This window comes from Aquarana catesbeiana, linkage group LG02 (assembly GCF_042186555.1).
Source record: "Aquarana catesbeiana isolate 2022-GZ linkage group LG02, ASM4218655v1, whole genome shotgun sequence".
Classification (NCBI taxonomy): Eukaryota; Metazoa; Chordata; class Amphibia; order Anura; family Ranidae; genus Aquarana; species Aquarana catesbeiana.
The window spans coordinates 628,423,718-628,450,150 of record NC_133325.1 but is presented as its reverse complement, the minus strand read 5'-3'; the positions used below and the strand labels follow the sequence as shown (position 1 = coordinate 628,450,150).

At 46.0% G+C, this 26,433-nt stretch overlaps 1 protein-coding gene across 4 annotated transcripts in view; it reads right to left on the bottom strand.

Annotated features, from left to right (window-relative positions):
* LOC141128851 (interleukin-5 receptor subunit alpha-like) overlaps nt 1-26,433 on the bottom strand; it is a 205,732-nt gene that overhangs the window by 137,248 nt on the left and 42,051 nt on the right. For all 4 annotated transcript variants that reach the window (XM_073616423.1, XM_073616424.1, XM_073616422.1 and 1 more), the window contains one exon: nt 15,667-15,783. In XM_073616423.1, the coding sequence (XP_073472524.1) occupies nt 15,667-15,754 (88 nt within the window). In that variant the 5' untranslated portion in view covers nt 15,755-15,783. The remainder of the gene's footprint in view (nt 1-15,666; nt 15,784-26,433) is intronic.

Genomic DNA, 26,433 nt, shown 5'->3' with positions numbered 1-26,433 from the left:
TATGAGCTGCCATAGGAAGAGATTACTGATTACATATGGAGAGATAACGATCAGTAAACAAACTGTGCTTTACTTCTGCGAATTTTAGGGATGGGGGCATTTTCTTTTGTGACTCATCTGCCCCATGTTCACAGTCTTTACTTAACCCAAAAGCCGTTTTTACAGTAGGAATACTATTATCTACAGCAGCCTTTTTCAACCAGGGTGCCCAGGCAACCTGGGGTGTCTTGAGGTTTCTTCAGGGGTGCCTTGGCAAAATGCCTAAAAATTGCCCAAAAATGCCAGCAGGTGGAACAAGCCTGCCTATTAGTTACACAAAGCCACAGGTTTTTATTGTGCACCATTTCAACCTTCCAGCCCCCGGCGTCCTAACAACCAATGATGTCATCAGTGTTGATAACAAGGGTGTTGATCACCTGTACAGCATCCTTGTTTGACCCTCCCCTGCCCACCTCCGTCAGCACTGGGGTGACATTAGCTGAGTGATGGAGAGAAACTGATGCAGAAGAGAAACACCAGAATACTAGTCGGTACTAGTGTGGTAAAGTGAATTTGCTTTGGAACAATAAATCTCCTCTAATGTTTGGTGTCCTACGTGTGTGAATGCTGCCGCAGTATGTAAAACTATTAGAATAGTTTTTTACATTATAGAATAGGGTGCCTTGAGACTGTCCATAATTTTAAAGGGTGCCTTGAGATCGTCCATTATTTTAAAGGGTGCCTGGACTGAAAAAAGGTTGAGAAACCTTAATCTACAGTATGTCAACAAAGGTATGATTGCTAACTTTTGGGCCACAGTTTCATTTGCTGACTTCCTAATTATATTTTTATTATTGTGTTTTTATTTTGTTATATTTTGCATGAAAACCTTTTTTGCTACTGAACTGCCAATAACAAAATGTTTTTTTTTTGTTATTTATTTTTTATTTTTTGCTGTAAGCAGGGCTGTTTTTCATCTGGAACAAGCTGTTTTGCTATCTCTGGCCACCTTTTCCTCCAGTACCCCAGGTCCCGATGCTGCAACTGCCGCAATTTTTTTATACTTGTATGGTGCTTTAGGATCTCTGCGCTTTTGTATCACACTCATGAAGCACAGAGTCCAGTGAAGTGCTCTGAAACTTCTCCTCGGCTCTGTTCTACATGGGTCTAATACAGTGGTTCTCAACTCCTGTCCTCACCCCCCACCAACAGACCAGATTTTAAGTATTACATTGGGGAGATGCAGACTAGAATACTGCAATCACTGAGTAGCAAATGATATCACCTGTGAAGTATTTCAGTTATCTTGCAAACCTGGCCTGTTAGTGCCGGTTCACACAGGAGCGGCACGACTTGCAGGTCGACTCACCGAGGCGACCTGCACACGACTTCAGCGGCGACTTGCAAAACAACTTCTGTATAGAAGTCAATGCAATTCGCCTGAAATCGCCCCAAAAATACTACAGGAACCTTTTTCTAAGTCGGAGCGACTTGCGTCGCTCCTATTAGAACGGTTCCATAGTACAGAACGGGAAGCGACTTGTCAGGCGGCTAAGTCGCCTGACAAGTCGCCCCTGTGTGAACCGGGGCTCAGTGGGTCCTGAGGACAGGAGTTGAGAACCACTGGTCTAATAGGTGGAGCTGCCTAGGCAAAGCAGCATGCACTGTTTTAAATACATAATGCCAGCGTCCACCAGGGTTGCCACCTTTCTGTACATTTATGAATAGTTTGTAAAATCCATAATTTTTGCATCTGTGAATAAATGCCATTATGGACATGCAGACTGTATTGAGAAAAAAAAAGTAAAACAACAAAAAAAAAACAACATATAATCTCTGACCACCATGATGTATTCCTGACCACTGCACTCTGTACACTGGGCTATATGTTGCATAATCCTAACGATCACTAGGAGAGCAGCAGTGAGGAGCATGGAAAGAACATCACAGCATACAGAGTTCAGCAATCAGGAGCATGCAGTGGTCATGATTATACATACACAGTAAACAAGAGTTGTGATCAGGAGTGTGCATCATACACCACAGCACTGGAGTAGCATCAGGGATTGCATTACCAACCCGAGCCCATGTGTCCTTCCTGTCACACTTGGACTAGAGCAGCAGCATATACAGGAACCGATCCCCTTCATTTTTCTCCTGCAGCTGCTGAATGCCAGCAGGAGGAAAATTGAGGGGCTTGGTTCCTGTATAAGCCACACCTTCTGTTCTCCTGGATACTCATGTCTGCTGCCCAGGTAATCTGTCTGCTACCCTGACACCCCCCACACACACACACACACACACACACTCGCAGCTCTACAGGCTTCCACCTCTGCTCTCCCACAAGCTGCTGCAGGGGATGTTTCGGCTGGTGGGAAGTGGCTGATTAATACGTAATTGACTGGCCCTTCCTTTTCTGAATTAACATAGTGAGTAAAAGGTACCAGTTACTCACTGGGGTGGATTTACTAAAGGCATATCAACTGTGCACTTTGCAAGTTACTCCAGAGCTTAGTAAATGCGTGAAAAGCTCTGCATATGCTTTTTTTAAAATTTTCCTTGCATGTTATTGGGTATTCTTTGTAAAGTGAAGTTTACCTCATTTACTAAGCTGGAGCAACTTCACTTTGCAAAGTGCACAGTCTATTTGTCTTTAGTAAATCCATCCCGCTGTGTCTGTTCATAACTTCAGGCTAGCAAACTGTGCTTACTATGCTTTCGTTTGTGAATGAACGGGAAGCTCTATACAGAGCTATTCCTGTTCATTCATTCTGTGCAGCTGAGGCTGCAGCTGTGTCCTCAATCTCTTTTCTCCACCTCAAAATTGAGACATCAGGAGTCTGTTTCAACCCCTGATATTTTACCAAGCCCCCCCCCAACAGGGCTGTTAAAAAATTGTAATAATAAAAAAAAAATAAAAAAAAAAATAAATTAACAATATTACAAAAATAAAAAACTACTGACACCGTCTACTGCCCTTCTGACCCTGTCCTCTGCCCTGCTGACAACCATACTGACACCATCAGCTGTCCTACTGACCCTGTCCTCTGCCCTACTGACAAAGTCCACTGCCATACTGCCACCATCCACTGCTTTTTTGATACCGTCCACTTCCCTACTGGTAGAGTCCACTTCCCTACTAACACCAGCCACTGTCCTACTGATTGACACCATCCACTGCCCTACTGACATGTCCACTGCTTTACTGACACTGTCCACTGCCCTACTGGTACAGTCCATTGCCCTACTAACACCAGCCACTGCCCTACTGACACTGTCTATTGCTCTACAGACTGACACTGTCCATTGCCTTACTGACTAGGGATGAGCTTCGTGTTCGAGTCGAACCCATGTTCGACTCGAACATCGGCTGTTCGATCGTTCGCCGAATTGCGAACGTTATGGGCCGTTCGCGCTAAATTCGTGTGGCGCGTCACGGCCCATAATTCACTGCGGCATCGCAGTGCATTGCTGGCTGATGATTGGCCAAGCATGCACTATGACCCGCATGCTTGGCCAATCACAGCGCTGTCAGTAGAGAGAGCTGTAATTGGCCAAAGCCAGGGTGGCTTTGGCCAATTATGGCTCAGGGGATTTAGTACACACCCCACACTATATAAGGCCGCCTGCACGGCGGCCCTGTGTAGTGTGTGTTCCGGTGTGCTGAGAGATAGAGAGAGAGAGAGAGACAGTGTCATTTGATTTGAGTTAGATAGATTAGGCAGAACAGTCAGTCAGTTAGCTGCACTTACAGTGTATTGTGTATATATATGCATCCCAGGTGTTGCATATATATATATACACTGTATTCAGTTTAGCTAGATCCGTTCCTGTTATCTTCTATCTAGACTATTTACATTTAATGCAGTGCGTCCTGCTCACAGTGTTCAGCTAGATCCGTTCCTGCAATTTACATTTAGTGCAGTGCGTCCTGCTCACAGTGTTCAGCTAGATCCGTTCCTGCTATTTACATTTAGTGCAGTGCGTCCTGCTCACAGTGTTCAGCTAGATCCGTTCCTGCTATTTACATTTAGTGCAGTGCGTCCTGCTCACAGTGTTCAGCTAGATCCGTTCCTGCTATTTACATTTAGTGCAGTGCGTCCTGCTCACAGTGTTCAGCTAGATCCGTTCCTGCTATTTACATTTAGTGCAGTGCGTCCTGCGCACAGTGTTCAGCTAGAGCCGTTCCTGCTATTTACATTTAGTGCAGTGCGTCCTGCTCACAGTGTTCAGCTAGATCCGTTCCTGTTATCTTCTAGACTATTTACATTTAGTGCAGTGCGTCCTGCTCACAGTGTTCAGCTAGATCCGTTCCTGCTATTTACATTTAGTGCAGTGCGTCCTGCTCACAGTGTTCAGCTAGATCCGTTCCTGTTATCTTCTAGACTATTTACATTTAGTGCAGTGCGTCCTGCTCACAGTGTTCAGCTAGATCCGTTCCTGTTATCTTCTAGACTATTTACATTTAGTGCAGTGCGTCCTGCTCACAGTGTTCAGCTAGATCCGTTCCTGCTATTTACATTTAGTGCAGTGCGTCCTGCTCACAGTGTTCAGCTAGATCCGTTCCTGTTAAATTCCTACTGACCGGCAGGCTTGTCTGGTTACAGTATATAAAGCTACCTGAAGAAAATTACAGGTGTTCTATTTGATCCTATTAGTACCACGGTCAGGCAGCTAGACTATTTACATTTAGTACAGTGCGTCCTGCTCACAGTGTTCAGCTAGATCCGTTCCTGTTATCTTCCTACTGACAGGCAGGCTTGTCTGGTTACAGTATATAAAGCTACCTGAAGAAAATTACAGGTGTTCTATTTGATCCTATTAGTACCACGGTCAGGCAGCTAGACTATTTACATTTAGTACAGTGCGTCCTGCTCACAGTGTACAGCTAGATCCGTTCCTGTTATCTTCCTACTGACAGGCAGGCTTGTCTGGTTACAGTATATAAAGCTACCTGAAGAAAATTACAGGTGTTCTATTTGATCCTATTAGTACCACGGTCAGGCAGCTAGACTATTTACATTTAGTACAGTGCGTCCTGCTCACAGTGTTCAGCTAGATCCGTTCCTGTTATCTTCCTACTGACAGGCAGGCTTGTCTGGTTACAGTATATAAAGCTACTTGAAGAAAATTACAGGTGTTCTATCCCAGCTTAGTGCAGCTACAGGCCATTAGTATGTCTGGAAGGCCAAGAAGGAGAGGCAGACAGTCACAAGCCAATAAGAGAGGGCAAGCAGGCTCTGTGTCTAGTGCTGGTCGTGGAGACGGTGCATCCTCATCAGCACGTGGCCATGGGACACGCTTGGCCTTTTTTTCGGCAGCTGGCCATGTTGAGCCGCAACATGCGGAAGACTTGGTCGAGTGGATGACCAAGCCGTCCTCATCCTCCTCATCCTCTCTCACCCATGCCCAGGGTGCTTTGTCTGGCAAAGCAGCGGCCTCTTCCCTCAGCTCAATGTCATCAGTGACTCCTTCCCTAGCTCCACCATGTCCTCATGAGGATTCCCTCGAACTGTTTGACCACAGTGTTGGGTACATGCTCCAGGAGGATGCCCAGCGTTTGGAAGGCTCTGATGACGATACTGAGCTCGATGAAGGCAGTAACATGAGCGCGGACAGAGGGGGTGCCCAAGAAGGACAGCAATCTGGCAGTCATGCTCCCCCTGCTGCAGCATACTGCCAGGTTTGCTCCAGTGATGAGGAGGGAGGGGATGATGAGGTCACTGACTCAACGTGGGTGCCTGATAGGAAGGAGGAGGAGGAGGAGGAGGAGGAGGAGGAGGAGGCGGCAGCACATCACCAACGAGGCAGGATGCCCTCCAGGGGCCAGCCTAAGGGCAGCACATTGACTGCATCACACCCCAAAGCTCCACATGTGCAGGGCGCTGCAGTCTCTGCGCGTTATTCAAAAAGTTCTTTGGTGTGGGCCTTTTTTGAGACGAGTGCATCAGATCGCACCGCTGCTATTTGCAACATATGTCTCAAGCGTATCTCGCGTGGCCAAAATATCTCCCGCTTGGGTACCACATGCTTGACCAGACATATGTTGACCTGCCATGCAGTTCGTTGGCAAGCGTATCTAAAAGACCCACACCAAAGAACAAAGAGGATCTCTCCTTGCTCCTCATCAGCTGAGATTTCCAACCCCACTAGACCTTCAGTCCTCTCTGAGACCTGCAGTGAGAGGAATGAAGGTGTAGAATTAGGTGTGTCACAGCCAAGTACTTGTGGGCAATCTGCTTTTGGTACACCGACGTCAGATTGTACCAGGCAAATTTCCCTGCCCCAGCTGCTGCACCGCCGAAAGAAGTTTGCTCCCAGCCATCCACATGCCCAGCGGTTGAATGCTAGCTTGGCAAAATTGCTAGCACTTCAACTGCTGCCTTTTCAGTTGGTAGACTCTGCCCCCTTCCGTGAGTTTGTGGAATGTGCGGTTCCTCAGTGGCAGGTACCCAAACGCCACTTTTTCTCACGGAAGGCGATTCCGGCTCTCTACCGGCATGTGGAAGGCAATGTCCATGCCTCGCTGGACAGGGCGGTCAGCGGTAAGGTGCATATTACCGCTGACTCATGGTCCAGCAGGCATGGACAGGGACGTTACCTAAGTTTCACGGCGCATTGGGTGACTCTGCTGGCAGCTGGGAAGGATGCAGGACAAGGTGCAGTAGTGTTGGAGGTTGTTCCGCCACCACGCCTCCAAAATGCTGATTGTGACACACCTCTCTCCTCCACCCCCTCCTCTTCTTCTTCCTCCATGGCCTCTTCCTCGGAACCAGCGGTGCTCCGTAGGCGTTCAAGGGGCTACGCAAGTACGCAGGCCAAAAGATGCCATGCGGTGCTTGAGCTGGTGTGCTTGGGGGACAGGAGCCACACTGGGGCAGAGGTTCTGTCAGCTCTGCAGGGGCAGGTTCAGAGGTGGTTGACGCCACGCCAACTTAAGGCAGGAATGGTGGTTTGCGACAATGGCACCAACCTCCTCTCTGCCCTCCGACAGGGACAAATGACCCATGTGCCCTGTTTGGCTCACGTCCTTAACTTGGTGGTGCAGCGGTTCTTGGGCAGGTACCCGGGCTTACAGGATGTCCTGAGGCAGGCCAGGAAAGTCTGTGTGCATTTCCGCCAGTCATATAATGCCAGTGCTCGGCTGACGGACCTCCAAAAGGAGTTTAACCTGCCCAAGAACCGCCTAATCTGTGACATGCCCACCAGGTGGAACTCAACGTTGGCCATGCTGCAGCGGCTGCACACGCAGCAGAGGGCCATCAATGAGTACCTGTGCGACTATGGCACCAGGACAGGGTCAGGGGAGCTTGGTTTTTTTTCCCCACGCCAGTGGGCCATGATCAGGGATGCATGCACTGTCCTGTCACCATTCGAGGAGGCCACGAGGATGGTGAGCAGTGACAGTGCATGCATCAGTGACACTGTCCCCCTTGTCCACCTGTTGGAGCACACGCTGCGTGGAATAATGGACAGGGCACTTGAGGCAGAACAGAGGCAGGAAGAGGAGGACTTCCTTAGCTCTCAAGGCCCCCTTTATCCAGACAGTGTTCCTGCGTGCCCGCCGATCACACAGGAAGAGGACGAGGAGGAAGAGGAGGAGGAGGAAGATTGTGTCAGTATGGAGGTGGAGCCTGGCACTCAGCATCAGCAGCAGTCTTTAAGGGATCAGTCCCAAGAAACACATGGACTTGTACGTGGCTGGGAGGAGGTGGCTGCGGACCATGTCGTTCTTAGTGACCCAGAGGACTCCGGACCGAATGCCTCAGCAAACCTACGCTGCATGGCCTCCCTGATCCTGCAAAGCCTGCGTAAGGATCCTCGTATTCGTGGTATCAAGAAGGACCAATACTGGCTGGCAACCCTCCTTGATCCACGTTACAAGGGTAAGGTTGCGGACCTTATCTTGCCATCGCAGAGGGAGCAGAGGATGAAACATCTTCGGGAGGCCTTGCAGAAAGGTCTGTGCAACGCGTTCCCAGAGACTGGGAGGTTACAAACTCCTGTTTCTGGACAACGTGTTGCTGAGGCTTCGGTCAGTCAAAGAAGGAGCGGTGGAGAAGGTGGCCGTCTGACCGATGCGTTCAGACAATTTTTTGGTCCGCAGCCCCAAGGTATGATCGGTTCCAGCAACCATCGCCAGCGTCTGTTTTACATGGTGCAGGAATACCTAGGGGCAAGATCAGACTTGGACACCTTTCCCACCGAAAATCCTCTGGGTTACTGGGTCTTGAGGATGGATCACTGGCCAGAGCTTGCACAGTATGCAATTGAGCTACTGGCCTGTCCTGCATCCAGCGTTCTTTCGGAACGCACATTCAGTGCTGCTGGAGGCGTGGTAACCGATCACAGGGTGCGTCTGTCCACCGACTCGGTCGATCGGCTGACCTTCATAAAAATGAATGAGTCTTGGATCACCACCAGCTACCAAGCACCTGATGCTGATGTAACCGAATAATTTTTTTTGAAATCTCAGATCCCTTCAAAGACTGCCTATGCTGATGCTGAGTGACTATCCCTGAGTAATTATCCTCTTCCTCCTCAATCATCACGCTGATAGCTTGTAAGAACATTTTTGGTTCTGGGCGCCACCACCAGTGCCTAAGGCACAATTTTTCAGCCCCTGTTTAACAGGGGCGTGTAATTACAATTTTTGATGTAATACTTTGCAGCAGGGCTCGTTCCTGCATTCCAACTAGAGTGTCTGTGAGGGGTTGCAGTGTTGTGGCACCAGCACCAGTGCCTAGGGCCCAATTTTTCTGCCCCTGTCTAACAGGGGCGTGTAATTACAATTTTTGATGCAATACTTTGCAGCAGGGCTCGTTCCTGCGTTCCAACTAGAGTGTCTGTGAGGGGTTGCAGTGTTGTGGCACCAGCACCAGTGCCTAAGGCCCAATTTTTCTGCCCCTGTCTAACAGGAGCGTGTAATTACAATTTTTGATGCAATACTTTGCAGCAGGGCTCGTTCCTGCGTTCCAACTAGAGTGTCTGTGAGGGGTTGCAGTGTTGTGGCACCAGCACCAGTGCCTAAGGCCCAATTTTTCTGCCCCTGTCTAACAGGGGCGTGTAATTACAATTTTTGAAGCAATAATTTGCAGCAGGGCTCGTTCCTGCGTTCCAACTAGAGTGTCTGTGAGGGGTTGCAGTGTTGTGGCACCAGCACCAGTGCCTAAGGCCTAATTTTTCAGCTCCTGTTCAACAGGGGCATGTAATTACAATTCTTGATCTAATATTTCACAGCAGGGCCCTGTGAGGGCTTACAGTGTTGTGGCCACAGCAACACCTAAGGCCCAAATTTCTGCTGAGTATATAGGGCAGGACCCTACTTTCAAACATCTAACTTACAAACGACTCCTACTTGCAAACGGAAGGAGACAACAGGAAGTGAGATGAAATCTACCCCTAGGAAGGGAAATTCTCTCCTGTAAGAGTTAATATGGGAAAACAAGTTCTCCTTTCCACTGATGCTTTCCAATCCTTGTTCCACAAAAAAACCCAAATTTTCAAAAAACATTTTTCATTGGGACAAAAAAGTGAGGTGAAATCTTCTGAAGAGGAGGAAAGACAGCAAAACAAATGTCACAGGGGTGATAACCCTTCCCTATGTTTTCCAAAAAGCTTAGAAAAGATTTTTTGGCTGGAGCTAAACACGTTAAAAATGTTCAAAATTACAAACAGATTCTACTTAACAACAAACCTACAGTCCCTGTCTTGTTTGCACCGCCTGTATACTGCTGTTCAGAGTATATAGGGCCTGGTGGCCCCACACCTTTCCTTATTTTAATTTGGGTGCGGGGTTCCCCTTAATATCCATACAAGACCCAAAGGGACTGGTAATGGACTGGGGGGTACCCATGCCGTTTGTCTCACTGATTTTCATCCATATTGCCATGACCCGACATGACATTAAACCCGCAAGCAGTTTTAAATGAGATTTTTTCCTTTAAAAATGACATTTGGTGCAGGGACTGTTCTAAACATGGGAAACACGCGTCACTTTACAGGCATACTATAGACACCCCCCAGGTACGATATTTAAAGGAATATTTCACTTTTTTTTTTTTACTTTAAGCATCATTAAAATCACTGCTCCCGAAAAAACGGCCGTTTTTAAAAGTTTTTTTTGCATTGATACATGTCCCCTGGGGTAGGACCCGGGTCCCCAAACCCTTTTTAGGACAATACCATGCAAATTAGCCTTTAAAATGAGCACTTTTGATTTCGAACGTTCGAGCCCCATAGACGTCAATGGGGTTCTAACGTTCGTGCGAACTTTCGGTCCGTTCGCGGGTTCTGGTGCGAACCGAACCGGGGGGTGTTCGGCTCATCCCTATTACTGACACGGCCACTGCTTTACTGACACTGTCAACTGCCCTACTGGCACTGTCCACACACTGTCCACTGCTCTACTGACATTATTCACTGCTCTACTGACTGACACTGTCCACTCCTAAGCTAGGCTAAGTTTATATTTTTACAGTGACATTTGTTTTATTATATTTTTCTAAAATTTGCTTCTATTTAGTTAGGCCTTGCTAGTTAATTACTTAAAACAAATGACGTTGAACCCCTGTGATCTTTAATCTCTTTCATGTTGTTCAGGTAGATCGCCACCTCTCAAGGGTTGCCTCCCCCCACTCCAGGGTATTCAAAAGAATTGCAGAGGTATATCAAAACGTGGACAACTCCCCCAAAATCTTTTGAATTACCCTCTCAATATGTAACTAAAGATCTAAAAAAACTCGTTGGTATCTTGGCACGTGGTGGGAGTATCTTAGGGCACAATGAAAGTGGGAGGTGGTATTGGGGGGACCCCGGGTCAACCTCTGAATGGGGACCCACAAGCTACGCCTCTTCAACACAGCATGCAGATTGCAGAAGACAGGAATATGTATGTACAGTATACAATACATACACCTGACCATACTCTCTATGTTGTGCTTTGTGGTTGTATCCAACATGTTTATGGCTGCTGCAGTCCCTGCACTATTTTTGCTATATTGTAAATACACACTGCTTACCAAACTGTTTATTGTCTCCACAGTTTTAGGTTGCTAAGTAACAGCAGTTATATGGAGTGAGGGTTGCAGCTTTTGAGAGCTTTTGGGGGCAAAATTCTTCTGAAAATAAATAGAGTGCATATTGTAGTGTATAATACATCAAAGGTCCTAGTAAATGATGGAGATATGGTTGTACTTGAGCCCAAGCACTTCTAAGCAGCACCTCTGGGAGACTAGAAAACTCCTTTCCCAGTGGACGCCTGTTATGGGGAAACGCGTCGGTTGGAGCCACATCCGTGACGCCAGCACACATGGACCGGCGGGTGAGGTCCGCGGCCATGTTTGTTCCTATGCTCGTACCACTTTTGTTAAACTGTATCTGCTGAAGTGTAAGTGCAATCCTTACTTTCAATAAAAGCACGGTTTTAATATACTACACCATGAAGTCTCCCTGTCTGTCTGTTTATACATGAGAGTGGCGGCCAGCTTGTGAATGAATCTTCTGGAGTGTACTAAACTGGCCGTGTGGATAAGCATTGCTGCGGGACCAGAATATGTCTCCATACTGATTCGAGCTGTAGGGATTGCTTGCTGGCTTGTCTGATCTCTATAATCTGAGATCCTATTCATCTGGTAAGAAGCGTGAGTCTATGTGGGGATGGCAGCCTTCTGAGCACACTTCAATTTGTTTGTCGGCTTCCTAACACTTTTAATCACTTGAGGATTCACTAATCTGTTGAACTGTTTAGGATTTACTTTCATGGATTGTTATATCACTTTGTGGACACTGTGATTGATGTATGAAATATCGATTCAACAAATGATTCTTTTTTTAAGTATTTATTTGATTTAATATATATATATTGGTGATTTCAGAGTAGCCCGTTTTTTTTAATAATAACCTCTGCGAGACTGTCAGAAAAGGAAATTCAGAGTGTGCAATCTACGTGTAGTGGGTAGTACATTTATTTAAACAGAACTGTTAAAATAGTGTTTTTTAGGGATGCACCGAATGGGTTTTTTGGTTGCCAAAACCTACACCAAAAATGAAAAATACACTAGGTCGAAAACCGAAACCGATACCGAAAATGACAGATACCGAAAATGACTGTTTTTAAAAAATATTTTTATACAGGAGATGGTCAGAGACTTGGGACATGGTACAGGAGATGGTCAGAGACTGGGGACATGGTACAGTAGATGGTCAGAGACTGCAGACATGGTGCAGGAGATGGTCAGAGACTGCAGACATGGTACAGGAGATGGTCAGAGACTGCAGACATGGTACAGGAGATGGTCTGGGACTGCAGACATGGTACAGGAGATGGTCAGAGACTGCAGACGTGGTACAGGAGATGGTCAGAGACTGCAGACATGGTACAGGAGATGGTCAGAGACTGCAGATATGGTACAGGAGATGGTCGGAGACTGCAGACATGGTACAGGAGATGGTCAGAGACTGCAGACATGGTACAGGAGATGGTCAGAGACTGTAGACATTGTACAGGAGATGATCAGAGACTGTAGACATTGTACAGGAGATGGTCAGAGACTATAGACATTGTACAGGAGATGGTCAGAGACTGCAGACATGATACAAGAGATGATCAGAGACTGCAGACATACTACAGGAGAAGGTCAGAGACTGCAGACGTAGTACAGGAGATGGTCAGAGACTGCAGACATGATACAGGAGATGATCAGAGACTGCAGACATACAACATGAGATGATCAGAGACTGCAGACATAGTACAGGAGATGGTCAGAGACTGCAGACATGGTACAGGAGATGGCCAGAGACTGCAGACGTGGTACCGGAGATGGTCAGAGACTGCAGACATGGTACAGGAGATGGTCAGAGACTGCAGACGTGGTACAGGAGATGGTCAGAGACTGCAGACGTGGTACAGGAGATGGTCAGAGATTACAGACATACAACAGGAGATGGTCAGAGACTGCAGACATAGTACAGGAGATGGTCAGAGACTGCAGACTTGGTACAGGAGATGGTCAGAGACTGTAGACATAATACAGGAGATAATCCGAGACTGCAGACCTAGTACAGGAGATGGTCAAAGACTGCAGACATAGTCCAGGAGATGGTCAGAGACTGCAGACATAGTACAGGAGATGGTCAGAGACTGCAGCCATGGTACAGGAGATGGTCAGAGACTGCAGACGTGGTACAGGAGATCAATGCAGCCTCACCAGGTTCCTTTAAATACAGCCTGCCGGTGCCCAGCAGCCTACCAGTGCCCATCATGCAGGATCAGGATAGGGCAGTGTTAGCAAGGCAAAGCCAAGAACAGTGCTCTATCTATAGAGGAAAGCTGTCAGCACACTGCGTTAAGGAGCAGTTTGTCGGTATGATCAGCGAAAGGAGCATTATCAGTGTGCAGCGCCGCAGAGGTTAAGAGTGCAGGGCTCACTGTTTCTAACAGCATGTCAAACAACAAGTCCTACACTCTTAACTCCTGCGGCGCTGCACACTGATAATGCTCTTCCTGCTGATCATACCGACAAGCTGCTCCTTAACAGGGTGTGCTGACAGCTTTCCTCCATAGAGCACTGTTTTGCTTTCAGCCACCTTGTCGAGGAGGGAGGAAGGGAGGGGAGGAGAGGACTGGGGCTGGACACGGACGCTCCAGAACCACACCCCGTACTGGGCGGCACCAGGGGCGTGGCCCCGCCCATGACCCATCCCATTTTCGGCGTGATTTCTCTTTCGGCAAATTGCTGAAAAGGCAATTTTCGGCAGATGTGTTTCGGCGGCTGAAATTTTGGTGCATCCCTAGTGTTTTTCATAAAATCAACTTAGCTGGGCATCTGGCGTGGTACAAAATCTGGGTACAGCTTAGGCAGGTACACAGGTGTGGAAGTCCTGAAAAAAACTAAAGAAACACCAGAGGGTGCCAACTAAGTGCATCTGATGCTGCGTACACACGAGCGGACTTTACGGCAGATTTTGTCCAGCGGACTTTTCGACGGACTTTACGACGGACTTTCTGAATGAACGGACTTGCCTACACATGATCAACCAAAGTCCGACGGATTTGTACGTGATGACGTACGACAGGAGTAAAACAAAGAAGTTCATAGCCAGTAGCCAATAGCTGCCCTAGCGTCGGTTTTTGTCCGTCGGACTAGCATACAGACTAGCGGATTTTTTGACCGGACTCGAGTCCGTCGGACAGATTTGAAACATGTTTAATTTCTAGGTCCGTCGAACTTTTGGGGATAAAAAGTCCGCTGGAGCCCACACGCGATCAAATTGTTCGACGGACTCCGGTCTGCCGGACTAAGTATGCCATAAAGTCCGGTCGTGTGTACGCGGCATAATGAGATGGTGGAAATAAACACAAAACAATTGGCAACTCACTCAGGTTAGTAATGTTGTGCATGTGTAGTACATCTGGTGGTAAGTCCAGAATATCGCTGGTAGGTAGGTATAGAGTCCCCACCAATTTCCTGGGCAGGTGATGGTATCCAGGCAGGTAGGAGCAGGAAGCCGGAAGCTGGAGGTCCATGGAATGCAAGCAGGCTGGAAGTGGCCTCAAGGATGCTCAAGAGGGGCATGGCTGTACAATTTGAGGCTCCTTAGCATTAATAAATGTGTTGTCCTGAGTATAATCTCAGGAGGGTTGATGAGATGCTTAATCCCAGTTGTCAGTGGGCAGAAACACCTGACCCACTGGGCCTATCCATGAGTTATTTTTATGTATCCATTGCCTACCTAATATAGTATTAAATCAAAAATGTAAAATATTGCAGCTTACCAATCATTAGATGTGGTGGCTACATTCATTTTCTTTTTTAGGCCTTTTTGCATCTGGTGATCTAGTCAGTAACACACCTCCTGTGTTAGAGTGCCTCCACTCTGGATTAAGGGGGCACAGCAGACAGCACATTTATCTGGGGGAAGGGGAGTGTTAGATGGACTAACAGATTTAGATACACTAAGAAGTTGAAGCCAAACACTGCAGTTACACATAATAGGCCGCTTTCACACGGGGTGGACTCCAGCTGCGATCCGCTCTCCGCTAATCCCTGCTGAGCAGGTGGATGACAGGTCTGTGTCTAGTTGGTTCATGCAGAGCAGACACAGACACAGACCACTCTCCTCTATGGGCCGCTGGATGTAAACGGACCGCCTGTTCGTTTACGCCTGACTGCCATCCAATCCGATCCGCTGGACAGATGACGAACATATCCCCATCCATCTGTTTTTGGCGGATCGGATTGGATGTAGGCGAGTGTAAATGGATACATGTCCATTTACATCGGCTGCTCCATAGAGAAGAATGGAAGTTCTGATCGGGTCCGCCTGAAAAACTGAAGCCGGAACGTCCTTGTGAAAGGGGCCCAAGTTACAGCAACAGTTTTTTTTCTTTTGGGATAAAGGTTTTACATGAATAAAAAAATCTGATCATTGTAAGCACCCCAGAGGTAAATGGTTTGACTGATCCCTGTAAACTGATACATTATCAGGACAGCTTGTTCTTTTCAAAAACAACAGACTTACTAGCTGGATCGCCAGATGAAAATAAAAGAAAGAAAGCCTAAAAAGGAAAACAAATGCAGCCATCTCATCTATGAACTGGTAAGCTGCAATATAATAAATGTTTGAGTTAGAGCGTCCTTTTTAAACATTTTAAAATAACATATTATTACTGTTTTACTTACTTACCAGGAGTAGTCATTGAAGCCTTACATGCTATTTCAAGTGAAAACCACAAAGTGATGAAAAACACCAGACAAGATGGTTGCAGCATCATTTGGTCAGACCTTAGATCTTGTTCTGATTCTAAAAACAGACAGAGAATACATGTAAAAAAAAAAAAAATACAGTGCATCCTGTAGTAGCCACATACATTACAATGCTTACAACTGCGATTATGGGCACAGAGAGACTGCGATTATGGGCACAGAGAGGCTGCGATTATGGGCAGAGAGGCTGCAATTATGGTCACAGAGAGGCTACAATTATGGTCACAGAGAGGCTGCGATTATGGGCACAGTGAGGCGGCATTCATGGGCACAGAGAGGCTGCGATTATGGGCACAGAGAGGCTGCGATTATGGGCACAGTGAGGCGGCATTGATGGGCACAGCAGTAGGCTGCATTTGATGGGCACTGGTGAGACTGCATTGATCACTTGTATCATGTCTGCAGTCCTCAGTCTCTAACCATCTTTTGATTTATATCATGTCTGCAGTCTCTGAGGGGAGTTTGCTTAATTAGCAATGGTATTGGTAATATGCAGCAGGAAGGGAATTAATGCACTGACACTGATGCATTAGTATAGATCCCATTGTCTGTAGACGCTGTAGCTTTTCACAGCGGGGGGGGGGGGATTGGGCACAGTTTTTCATCTTCGCCCTGGGCACCGAATGACCTTGTCTCGGCACTGACTGCAATTGAACCTTGCCAGATTCTAAAAAAAAAAATAGCTGACAACAAAGCTAACATATGAAGTAGGGGAGCAGAATGAGTAAAGAACATCCAGAATGCTACAGTTTCTGTGATTGGACTTCAAGGGCCTTGACAGGTAAATCCTACACTTTTGGTTGCTTCCAGTAATTTTTTTTTTTTTTTTCGCAAGGAGTGTTCATAAAAAAGATCGGGGTCTCTTCACCCATATAAGAAAAAAAAAAAAAAATCACTGGGCTTGAGTAATGTAACACTACACCAAATGTGGGTGTTCTAAAGTACAAGTGCTCTTCTATGATAATTTCTTTATGAGCTTAATCTTTACAGAAGTATCAGGAGTGTATTATCCCTATAACACCTACATAAAGAAAACCAGTCACTGAAAAATTGTTAGCACATAGGGAGCTTTTCAGCCCCCCTGTGATAGCCATTAAAGCTGTAGAAAACCACATAAAAAAAAAAAATAAAAGTGGCCCCGGGCAGTTTAAGTCATTATGTGCACATCATGACAGACTTACCTAAAAACGAAGCCTTCCAGCGGCGCACTGTCATCGCCGAAGGCGCTTCCATCTTCACCCGGTCTTCTTTTTGGGTTTGTGAGCTTCGGCGATATAAATGCCTGAACCGGCAGTGACATCGCTGTTTATGGCACGGCTCTGATGAACAGCACGGGTATGCCGTTCCTTCAAAGCCCATTCGCCGGTGACATCGCCGGCTGCATCTAAAGTAAATATCTCCACTAATCGACCAACTGACCAAATGGGAGGGGGGATTCGAGGGGGGTGGCAGGAGGTTTGTTTGCCACCCCCCCTTCCACCCCCAAAAAATGGAGCACCAGCCGCCACTGGGTACAGTAATTATTTCCTAAATGTGCACCGTTTAGGAGATATTTACTATACCCAGTGCCCCATTTTTTTTTGGGGGGGGGCAAACAAACCAAGTGCTTAAAAAATAAAAAATAAAAATTGAAATCCTTGCTTCCGATGCCCTGCATTGAGGCCAATAGAATGAGCAGTCAGCTCCGAGCGCGTAGCCTTTCATCACTGCAGCCCTGATTGACAAGATTCCAGCCCTGCCTAGGTCCAATCAGACGCCGGTGACATCACTTCCTGCTCCATGGTCCATGCTGGTTTGTGTGGAGCTGATTGGTTCCTTTGCTCCTGGAGAAACACTGTGATCCATTCCAGCCAGCTGCTCAATCCTTTCCAGCTATCTGGAACAGCGGTGGGACCCACAGAGCCATGTGGAATGCCAGGACTGCACTTTACTTTGACGAGCATGCATATTCTACCATCTTGTAAGTGTTTTTAATCTTATCCTATTAAAGTCATCATTTTAATACTACACTCAGGTCGGCGCCTCCCCCTCCCTGTTTTTTCCTTACATGTCTTGCAGAGTTCTGGACACATTCTGAAGGATGGCTGCCTTCCTTTTTAACCCTTAATACCCCTTTCTATGGATATATCACCATCCAGCTATTACAGCCACGGACTATAACCCTAAGGATTACTCCATCTGGAGTGCCAGATAAACACTGACTATACTGCATGTAGATTAGGAGCCGGGTGCATGGATTAGGGGGGCGGTGCCCCTGCGCTCCCAATGGGGCAGCCGCCACAGACTGTACCCATAGGTAACCATCATACATGGGAGTTTTCTCCCACTTTGAAGAGAAGCTCAAGTCGTTTTTGTGTTTATTAAAGGTCAGCAGCTACAAAAACTGAATCTGCTGACTTTTAATAAACACACACCACCCCATCCCAGGATCCAGCGATGTGCTCAACCGAGCCATCCATTCTCTCCCTCTTCTCTCCCTGGCATCTCAACTGAGGGCACCCGGCTGTGACAGCTTGCGGCTTCACAGGCAGGTACCCACTGCGCATGCGTGAGTCGTGCTGCGCCTCCTGAATGGTCCAGCAGTCTTCTGGAACCTGTGACATGTCCCAGATGACTGCAGGAAGGGAGAGGAGAACTTCCATTTGGATCGCCTAGGCGGAAGTGGGAGCAGGTACCTGTCAAAACTAGGTGCCCATTCCCCCACGAAAAAAAAAAAAATGCATGCCAAATGTGGCAGGGGAGGAGTACTTAAAGTGGAACTTCTCCTTATGGGTGGAGCGCCACTTTAAGTTAAATTTAAAAAACTGAAGTAAAAGTTAAAAAAAATTAGTGGTATTAAACTCAAAAGTGAAAATGTAAGATATTGCAGCTTAACAATCCTTAGCTATGGTGGATGCATTAGTTTTCTCTTTTTAGTTTTTTTCTCTGTATTTTAACCTTGTGGTCTGACCAGTAAGGCTCAGTTCACACCTATCCAGTTTGTGTTTGATCTGTTTCTGCAGTGCTTTTTGCGGTGCATTGTGAGTTTTTGCACACACATTTTTATTGCATTTTTCACCCTTTTTTATGCCCAATTTGTTGTTGTGTGGATTAAAAAAATTAACATGCAAATAGTGGCAAAATTGTTTTTAAAAAGTCCCCGACCCGGGGGGCATGTCTAGCCGGTGCTGAAGATGTCTGCTTAGCCCTGTAGCTCCGCTGTGAGGGAGAACACCGGAAAGCCACAGGCCCGCCAGACGCCACAAAAACCGGCCATTCCCACTCCATCGTATTCCCCAGAGCCAGCGGCAATGTCTCACAAGAACATGGGAGATTTTAAGCTGCAGAAACTGACGTCTTTCATGTTTCCCCCAGAGGACAAGGTCAGTAGTTCACAAGATGGCGGCGGCGGCCTAGCCGCGCCGCGAGAAGCATATACAGACCTACCTGACAAATCCCAAGATGAAATAGGCTTCTCACCGCATCCTCCTTCCCCTACACTTGATACAGGGACAGATCCCCTCACGAGCAGCCCCGCCAAAGCCCGGAGGCGGATGGATGCTCCTCACCCGCGGCCGTCATTACCGCTACCAGAGACCCAGGCCTTCAACCCACTCAGCTCCAATCAGGCGCTGCACAGCTCAATGGCATCATTCCCCACCTCAAGGCAGCCAGTGATTGACACTACGCTTAAAGACATGCTCATGTCATTACACTCATTGTTAATGTCAGACCTGTCATCGTTATTCCATAAAATCTCCACTGACATGCAGCATATGGAAGGAAGGGTCACTAATATTGAGTCAGGCATGATGGAGTGCACCACTACAGTAAACAACCTCATCGACACATATGAGGAAGTCAGAGATGAACAAGAATGGATGCGGGCCAAGCTGGCCGACCTAGAAGACCGCTCGAGATGCAATAACATCAAGCTGCGAGGGGTTCCAGAGTCAGTCCCCTCAACAGATCTTCCTAAATATGCCAGGGACCTCATACACACTATCCCACCTGACGCTTCACCCAGAGACATCATCATCGACAGGATTCACAGAATCGCTAAACCTTCTCATCTAGCTGCTTCTGTCCCAAGAGATGGGCTCATGCGAGTACATTTCTTCCTAAGAATCCATGAGTACACTTGATATATGCCCGGCGGGGCCTACTGTCACTACTCACCTTTTTCCCTCACAGTTTCAGGCTTTTTCAATAGCCCTCTTCAATTATTAACTGTTTCCCCCCACAGCGGCTTTGCTGATATCAGCTTCTAGTTCTCTAAAGCCACCCGGAACCCGAACTACTTCGGTTCCAATCCATTCCTGCATAATCCCTGCATCAAACAGGACTGTTTTTTTGTTTTTTGTTTTTTATTTCTCTGTTCGTGTTATCGGTTTTAGCCTAACCTGACTTATTGTGTACGCAGATGGTTTAGCAAACCATCATATTGCCACATTCCTCAACTCCACCGAAACCTCACCTCTGACGCCACTCATTCGGCCCACCAGAAGACCTTAATCATCTAACCATAAATGTTTACCTCTACTTACGCAACTTACTATACACCTGACAACTGAATATGCCCATCACAGTTCTATCCCTCAACGCCAAGGGCTTAAACCATCCAGCCAAACGCCACTCCCTATGGCAGACAGCTGAGATACTCAATAGCGACTTCCTTTGTGTTCAGGAAACACACCTTCTACCCTCCTCCTCAGCTCTCTGCTCCAACAACAAATATCCCTATATCTTCCATGCCACATTCCACTGCAAAAAGAGAGGCGTACTATTCGCCATAAAAAAAGATGTGGACTTCCACCTGATACAAGTCATAACCGACCCAAATGGTCACTACATCATCTTGATCTGCACAATTAACAATCTTACATATACATTGTTAAATGTATACGCCCCCAACACCCAACAGATGAGCTTCTTCAAGAAAATCCCCTGTAAAACTCAAGCTGTTCGCAAAGGACACCTACTGATCTGTGAGGATTTTAATTTAGTGGTAGACATACATATGGACACCACGTTGGCAGCCAAGCGCAGAGAATCCCCCTTGAAAAACCTCATTACGTCACAAGACCTTTATGTGTGGAGATGTCATCATGGCTCAGAAAGGGACTTTACTTACTTCTCACCACATCACAAGTCATACTCAAGAATAGATATGTTTCTCTCTGACAAATGGTTATTACAAAAAATTAGCGCATCTGTAATCCACACCATGACGTGGTCCGACCACGCCCCCATCACAATTTCAATTGAAGACACAGGTCATCAGAGGAATACGTTCCTCTGGAAAGCCAATAATTACGTACTACAACACCCAAATTATTCCCAAGAAATTAAAGACAATCTAACCAAATACTTTACTCTCAACACGGGAACGGTGGCTGACCCCACCATGGTGTGGAAAAGCCGTTATAACAGGCACAATAATGAAATAAAGCTCTGTCTGTAAAAAGAAGAGGACGCAGCAGATTGACAAACTCACCTCACAAATAGCTAGTTGTGAAGCCCAACACAAAACTGACCCAACCCCCACACTCACATCACAATTATTGACTTTAGGGCAAGAACTGAGATCACATCTATTACACTCTTTTGAACATATCCAACGCAAATTTAAAGCTACATCATACTCCACCTCCAATAAAGTGGGGAAAAAACTGGTACAGCGCCTTAAAGGATGAAGGACCAAAGCCAAAATAAACCACCTAACTCATCCACACACCAAAACACGCCTGACTAACCCACAAGCTATTGCAAATGCATTTAGTGAGTACTATAGCGACTTATATAATATCCGCAATGACCCTTCCACATTTCATCCCACGTACAAAGATATTCACGCCTTCTTACAACATATCACACTCCCGACCTTGACAGAAACACAACTACTAACAACTGAACGAACCTTTCTCAGACCTAGAAATTCTCGCCACAATACACTCCCTGCCCCTAGGGAAAACACCGGGCCCCGATGGGCTGACGGGAGAATACTACAAAACTTATGCTACTCAGCTGACACCTCACTTAAACCAACTGTTCAACTCTGCTGCCTCTTCTTCTAGTTTCCCTAGAGAATCCTTAACTGCTAGAATTATAACTCTTCCGAAACCAGGCAAAGATCCTGCCTCTCCCCAAAATTTTCGCCCTATATCCTTGCTAAATTTGGATGTTAAAATCTATGCCAAAACCATAGCTAGACGCCTACTAGATATAATGCCAGATCTCATCCATCTAGATCAGTCAGGATTTACCAAAGGGAGACAAGCTCCCGACGCAACTAGACGGATGATAAACCTAATCCACCATGCAGAATCCAGCGGAACACCTTCTCTGCTACTCTCTTTAGATGCAGAGAAGGCATTCGATAGAGTACACTGGAACTACCTACAAAAAGTTCTCCAAAAATTTGCCTTTAACGAACATATATACAGGGCTATTATGGCACTTTACTCCACACCATCGGCTCATGTTTACTCAGCAGACGTGCTCTCACACTCATTCGACATCACGATTGGTACCCGCCAAGAGTGCCCTCTGTCACCACTCATCTTCAACTTATTGATGGAACCCTTGGCGGAGCATATACGTACAAACCCTCAAACTTCTGGTCTACATGTAGGCAAATATACACACAAAATCAGTCTCTTTGCGGACAATGTTCTCCTGATTCTCACAAACCCAACCTCCTCTCTAGCAGAAGTCCAAAAAACTTTAGACTGGTTTAGTAAAGTGTCGTACTATCGATTAAATACAAATAAGTCACAAATACTAGACCTTAAACTAGATGCCACTACAAAAAACTTACTACAGCTTTAGTTCCCATTCGCATGGGCAGATACAAGCGTATCCTACCTAGGGGTCCACCTCACCAGATCAACTAAACAACTTTTCTCTGCCAACTATAAACCTCTCCTCACCAAATTACAATCTGACACACAAACCTTAACACAACACAAGCTTTCCTGGTCTGGCAGACTAGATGCATTTAAAATGTTTTATCTCCCACAAATTCTCTACCTATGCAGAACTCTGCCCAATCCCATACCGAAATACTTCTTCAAATCTCTGCAATCATTTCTCAACAAATGCATTTGGAAAGGTACCAAGCCTAGATGTGCACATGCGACGCTTAGGAAACACAAACTGGCAGGAGGAGCAGGATCCATTGATTTTGGAGATTACTACCTGGCATCTGTACTGGTCCAAGTAGTGGACTGGTTTCAATCTGAACCACAAAAACTGTGGAGCAGACTTGAAAGATCGTCCCTACTTCACCCTAATCTGAAGTGGTGGCTAATGAGCACCCCACTAGGTCGTCCAATACCGACATCACTACCCCCTACCATGAAAGCAACAGCCCACGCATGGAAAACTCTTACCCATCCCACCCATAACTCACCCACCACCCCCTCGATACCTATACCGATCGAAACACTGAACCACCTTTCACCTGAGTTATCCTTATGCACTTGGACACGCATGGGGATTTAATCCATTCAAGACTTATTTCAGGGCCCTCAGCCGAAACCCTTCTTCCGTCTACAACGGGAATTTAAACTTCACCCTTCGGAACTATTCACCTACATCAGGGTTAAACACTGCCTGGCTTCACTGCGCCTCCCTCTATACTTAATTCCTCCAAAGGCCTGGGAACTATTCTCTGGATCATCACTTAAAACTAAAGGAATATCAATTTTCTATAACCTACTACACCACAAACTTACCTTCACAAAAACGTCATCCCACTTACATTGGGAAAAAGATCTAGGCCATTTTTACACTGAACACCAATGGCAAATAGCTCTTCAATCTATCTACAAAGCAACTAAATGCTCCGCTCTGTGGGAACTCACTCAAAAAGTGTCCCTTCGCTGGTATATAACCCCTGCTAAAAACCAGACAAATGTTGGAGATGTCGCTCAACCAAAGGTGACATGTTCCACATTTTTTGGCAATCTTAGCAAATATTGGGATATTATTTTCCAAATCATATCAGACATAGTCAATACACAGGTTCCACCTACACCTGACCTCGCAATCCTGAACCTTAATATAGAGTCTATACCACATCGCACCAGACATGTTATTACTCACATCCTGTTAGCCGCAAGACTGAGCATCACTAGATTGTGGAAAACGGAAAAAGGCCCATCTATAGAACACACACTTGAACTTATAAATCTACATTACAACTATGAGCTAGCGATGGCCTCCAGTGAAGGTAATATCAGTACAATAATGAAGGCATGGTTGCCGTGGTCAATATGGTCTAGAGCTGCAAATTTCTTCTTTTGGCTTGATACTTCAATGAGTTAGGTTTAGATAATTCTATGTTGAGAGTACATGGCCCACTAGTAACATCTACTTTAGATCCCCCCAAGTAACAAAAGTGGTCCCATTAGGGGTTCTTGGGGGAGGAACATCAAAATCTGAAGGACCATGTTTCCCAGTTAACGCCGATATTTAAGTTATACGAATACTTCACAAGGAAGTTACTGTTTGTTACATAAGTAATTATTAAAACCTGTCTGTATATTTAATCAATACTATCTACTATTGTATATCGAAGTACAATGCTTACATTGTTTACTACTGTTTTAACATAAACAATAAAAAAACTATTGAAGAAAAAAAAAAGTCCCCGACCTTTTCCAAAAATGCAACGGCTGAAAAAAATTATAGATGTGAACATGTCCCATAGGTAATCATGTTAAATGGACTGCGGTATGTTTCAGCAAAAAGCAATAACCGAGCCTAACACACCTCCTGTATTAGGGTGCCTGCACTCTGGATGAAGGAGCAACAGAAACACCTTTGGATAGCAGCATTGTCAGCAGGAGAAGGGGAGTGCTAGATTTTCTTTTGGTATAAAGGTTTTACATAAATAAAAGCTGAACATTGTAACATTGTAAGTACCCCTGTCAGTGGTATACGGTTTGTCTCAACCTTCTCTGCTTACCAGAACACTTCATAGCTGTAATAGTTTTTATTCCTGCACCCTGTAGCAGCGTTTCTTTAAGTGAGACCTGCATGCCAAAAAGATCAGTAGAAACAGGGAACTTTAGTAAGCAATGCAGAGTGCAGGAACAAGGAGTAAGTAATGCATAGTTCCGGGGTCGGTAGTATGTAACGCACAGTGCAGGGGTCAGGAGTAAGCAACACAGAATGCAGGTGCAAAGAGTGAGTAATACATAGTTCAAGGGTCAGTAGTATGTAACACAGAGTGCAGAGGTCTAGAAAGTAATGCAGAGTTCAGAGGTTAGTAGTAGAGTAGACCCCAGAGTACAGAGGTCAATAGTAAGCAATGTAGAGTTCAGGATTCTGCAGTGGAGTGTTCAGTGGTCAGTATAAGTAACACAGAATGCAGGGGTAAGGAGGTAGTAACCCTGTCTTCAGAGGTCAGTAATAAGTAACACAGAGCACAGGGGCCAGGAGTAAATATTGCACACTACAGAGGTCAGGAGTAAGTAATGCAGAGTACAGGAGTCACTAGTATGCACTGCCTTTATTAAGGTAACTTTGTAATGTCCCATTAAAAAAAATAGAAAATTTGAAGATTTTAGGGTTCAGCAGTAAGTGAAGCAGAGGTCAGGGGTCAGTAGTATGCAATGCAGAATGCAGGGGTCAGGAGTAACTAAAACAGCATTCACAGGTCATTAATAATTAATGCAGAGTGAAGTGGCCAGGAGCAAGTAATGAAAAGTTCAGCGGTAAGGAGTAAGTAATGTAGGGTACATAGGTCATGAGTAAGTAATGCAGATTGCAAAGGTTAGTAGTATGTGATGCAGTATACATGGGTCAGTAGTAACACAGAGTTCAAGGATCAGTAATATGTAATGCAAAGTTCAGAGGTCAGTAGTAAGTAACGCAGACAGCAGGGGGCAGGAGTATGTAACGCAGCATTCAGAGGTCAGTAGTAAGTAACACAGAGTGCAGTGGCCATAAGTAAGTAATGCAAAGTTTAGAGGTAAGCAGTAAGTAAAGTGTAGAGGTCAGGAGGAGTAAGTAATGCAGATTGGAAAGGTCAGTAGTATGTAATGCAGTGCACAGGGGTCAGGAGTAAGTAATGCAGAGAGCAGAGGTCAGTAGCATGTAATGCAGAGTGTAGGGGTAAGTAGCACAGAGTTCAGAGGTCAGTAGTATTGAACGTCTAGTGCAGAGGTCAGTAGTACATAACACAAAGTACAGAAGTACCTAAAACACATCCCCTCAACAAGCAAAACTACTGCCTCCTTTTTAAATTCACTCACCGGACCTCAGATGCAGTAGTGTTCAGCAGAATGAAGCAAGTTCTCCAGATCCCTCTTTTGACTGTGTCATGTGACATGTATATTAGAGGCCTGGGGTATGACTTATGACTATATATATGCCACTATCCCTGAAACTCATATTGCAAAAAAATCCTGGTGCGGTTGGTCAGGACTCTGGGGTGAATCTTCCACCATCATACTGATGTGGTTATAGATGCATGTGTATGTCCCCAGTGGTGTATTTAGGTTTTGTGCTGCCCTAGGCCTGACTGAGCTTGCGCACCCCCTAATTTAAATATGCCCCACCCCTTCCTGCCAAGGCCACACCCCTTTCTTTTAAAGATCCGCCCTGTCATCTTCATTGGAGGAGGACAGAGGGACGCCGCGGGAAGAGGACAGAGAGGCATGTGGCATCTTTTCATTTGGGGGGTAAGAGGATATGT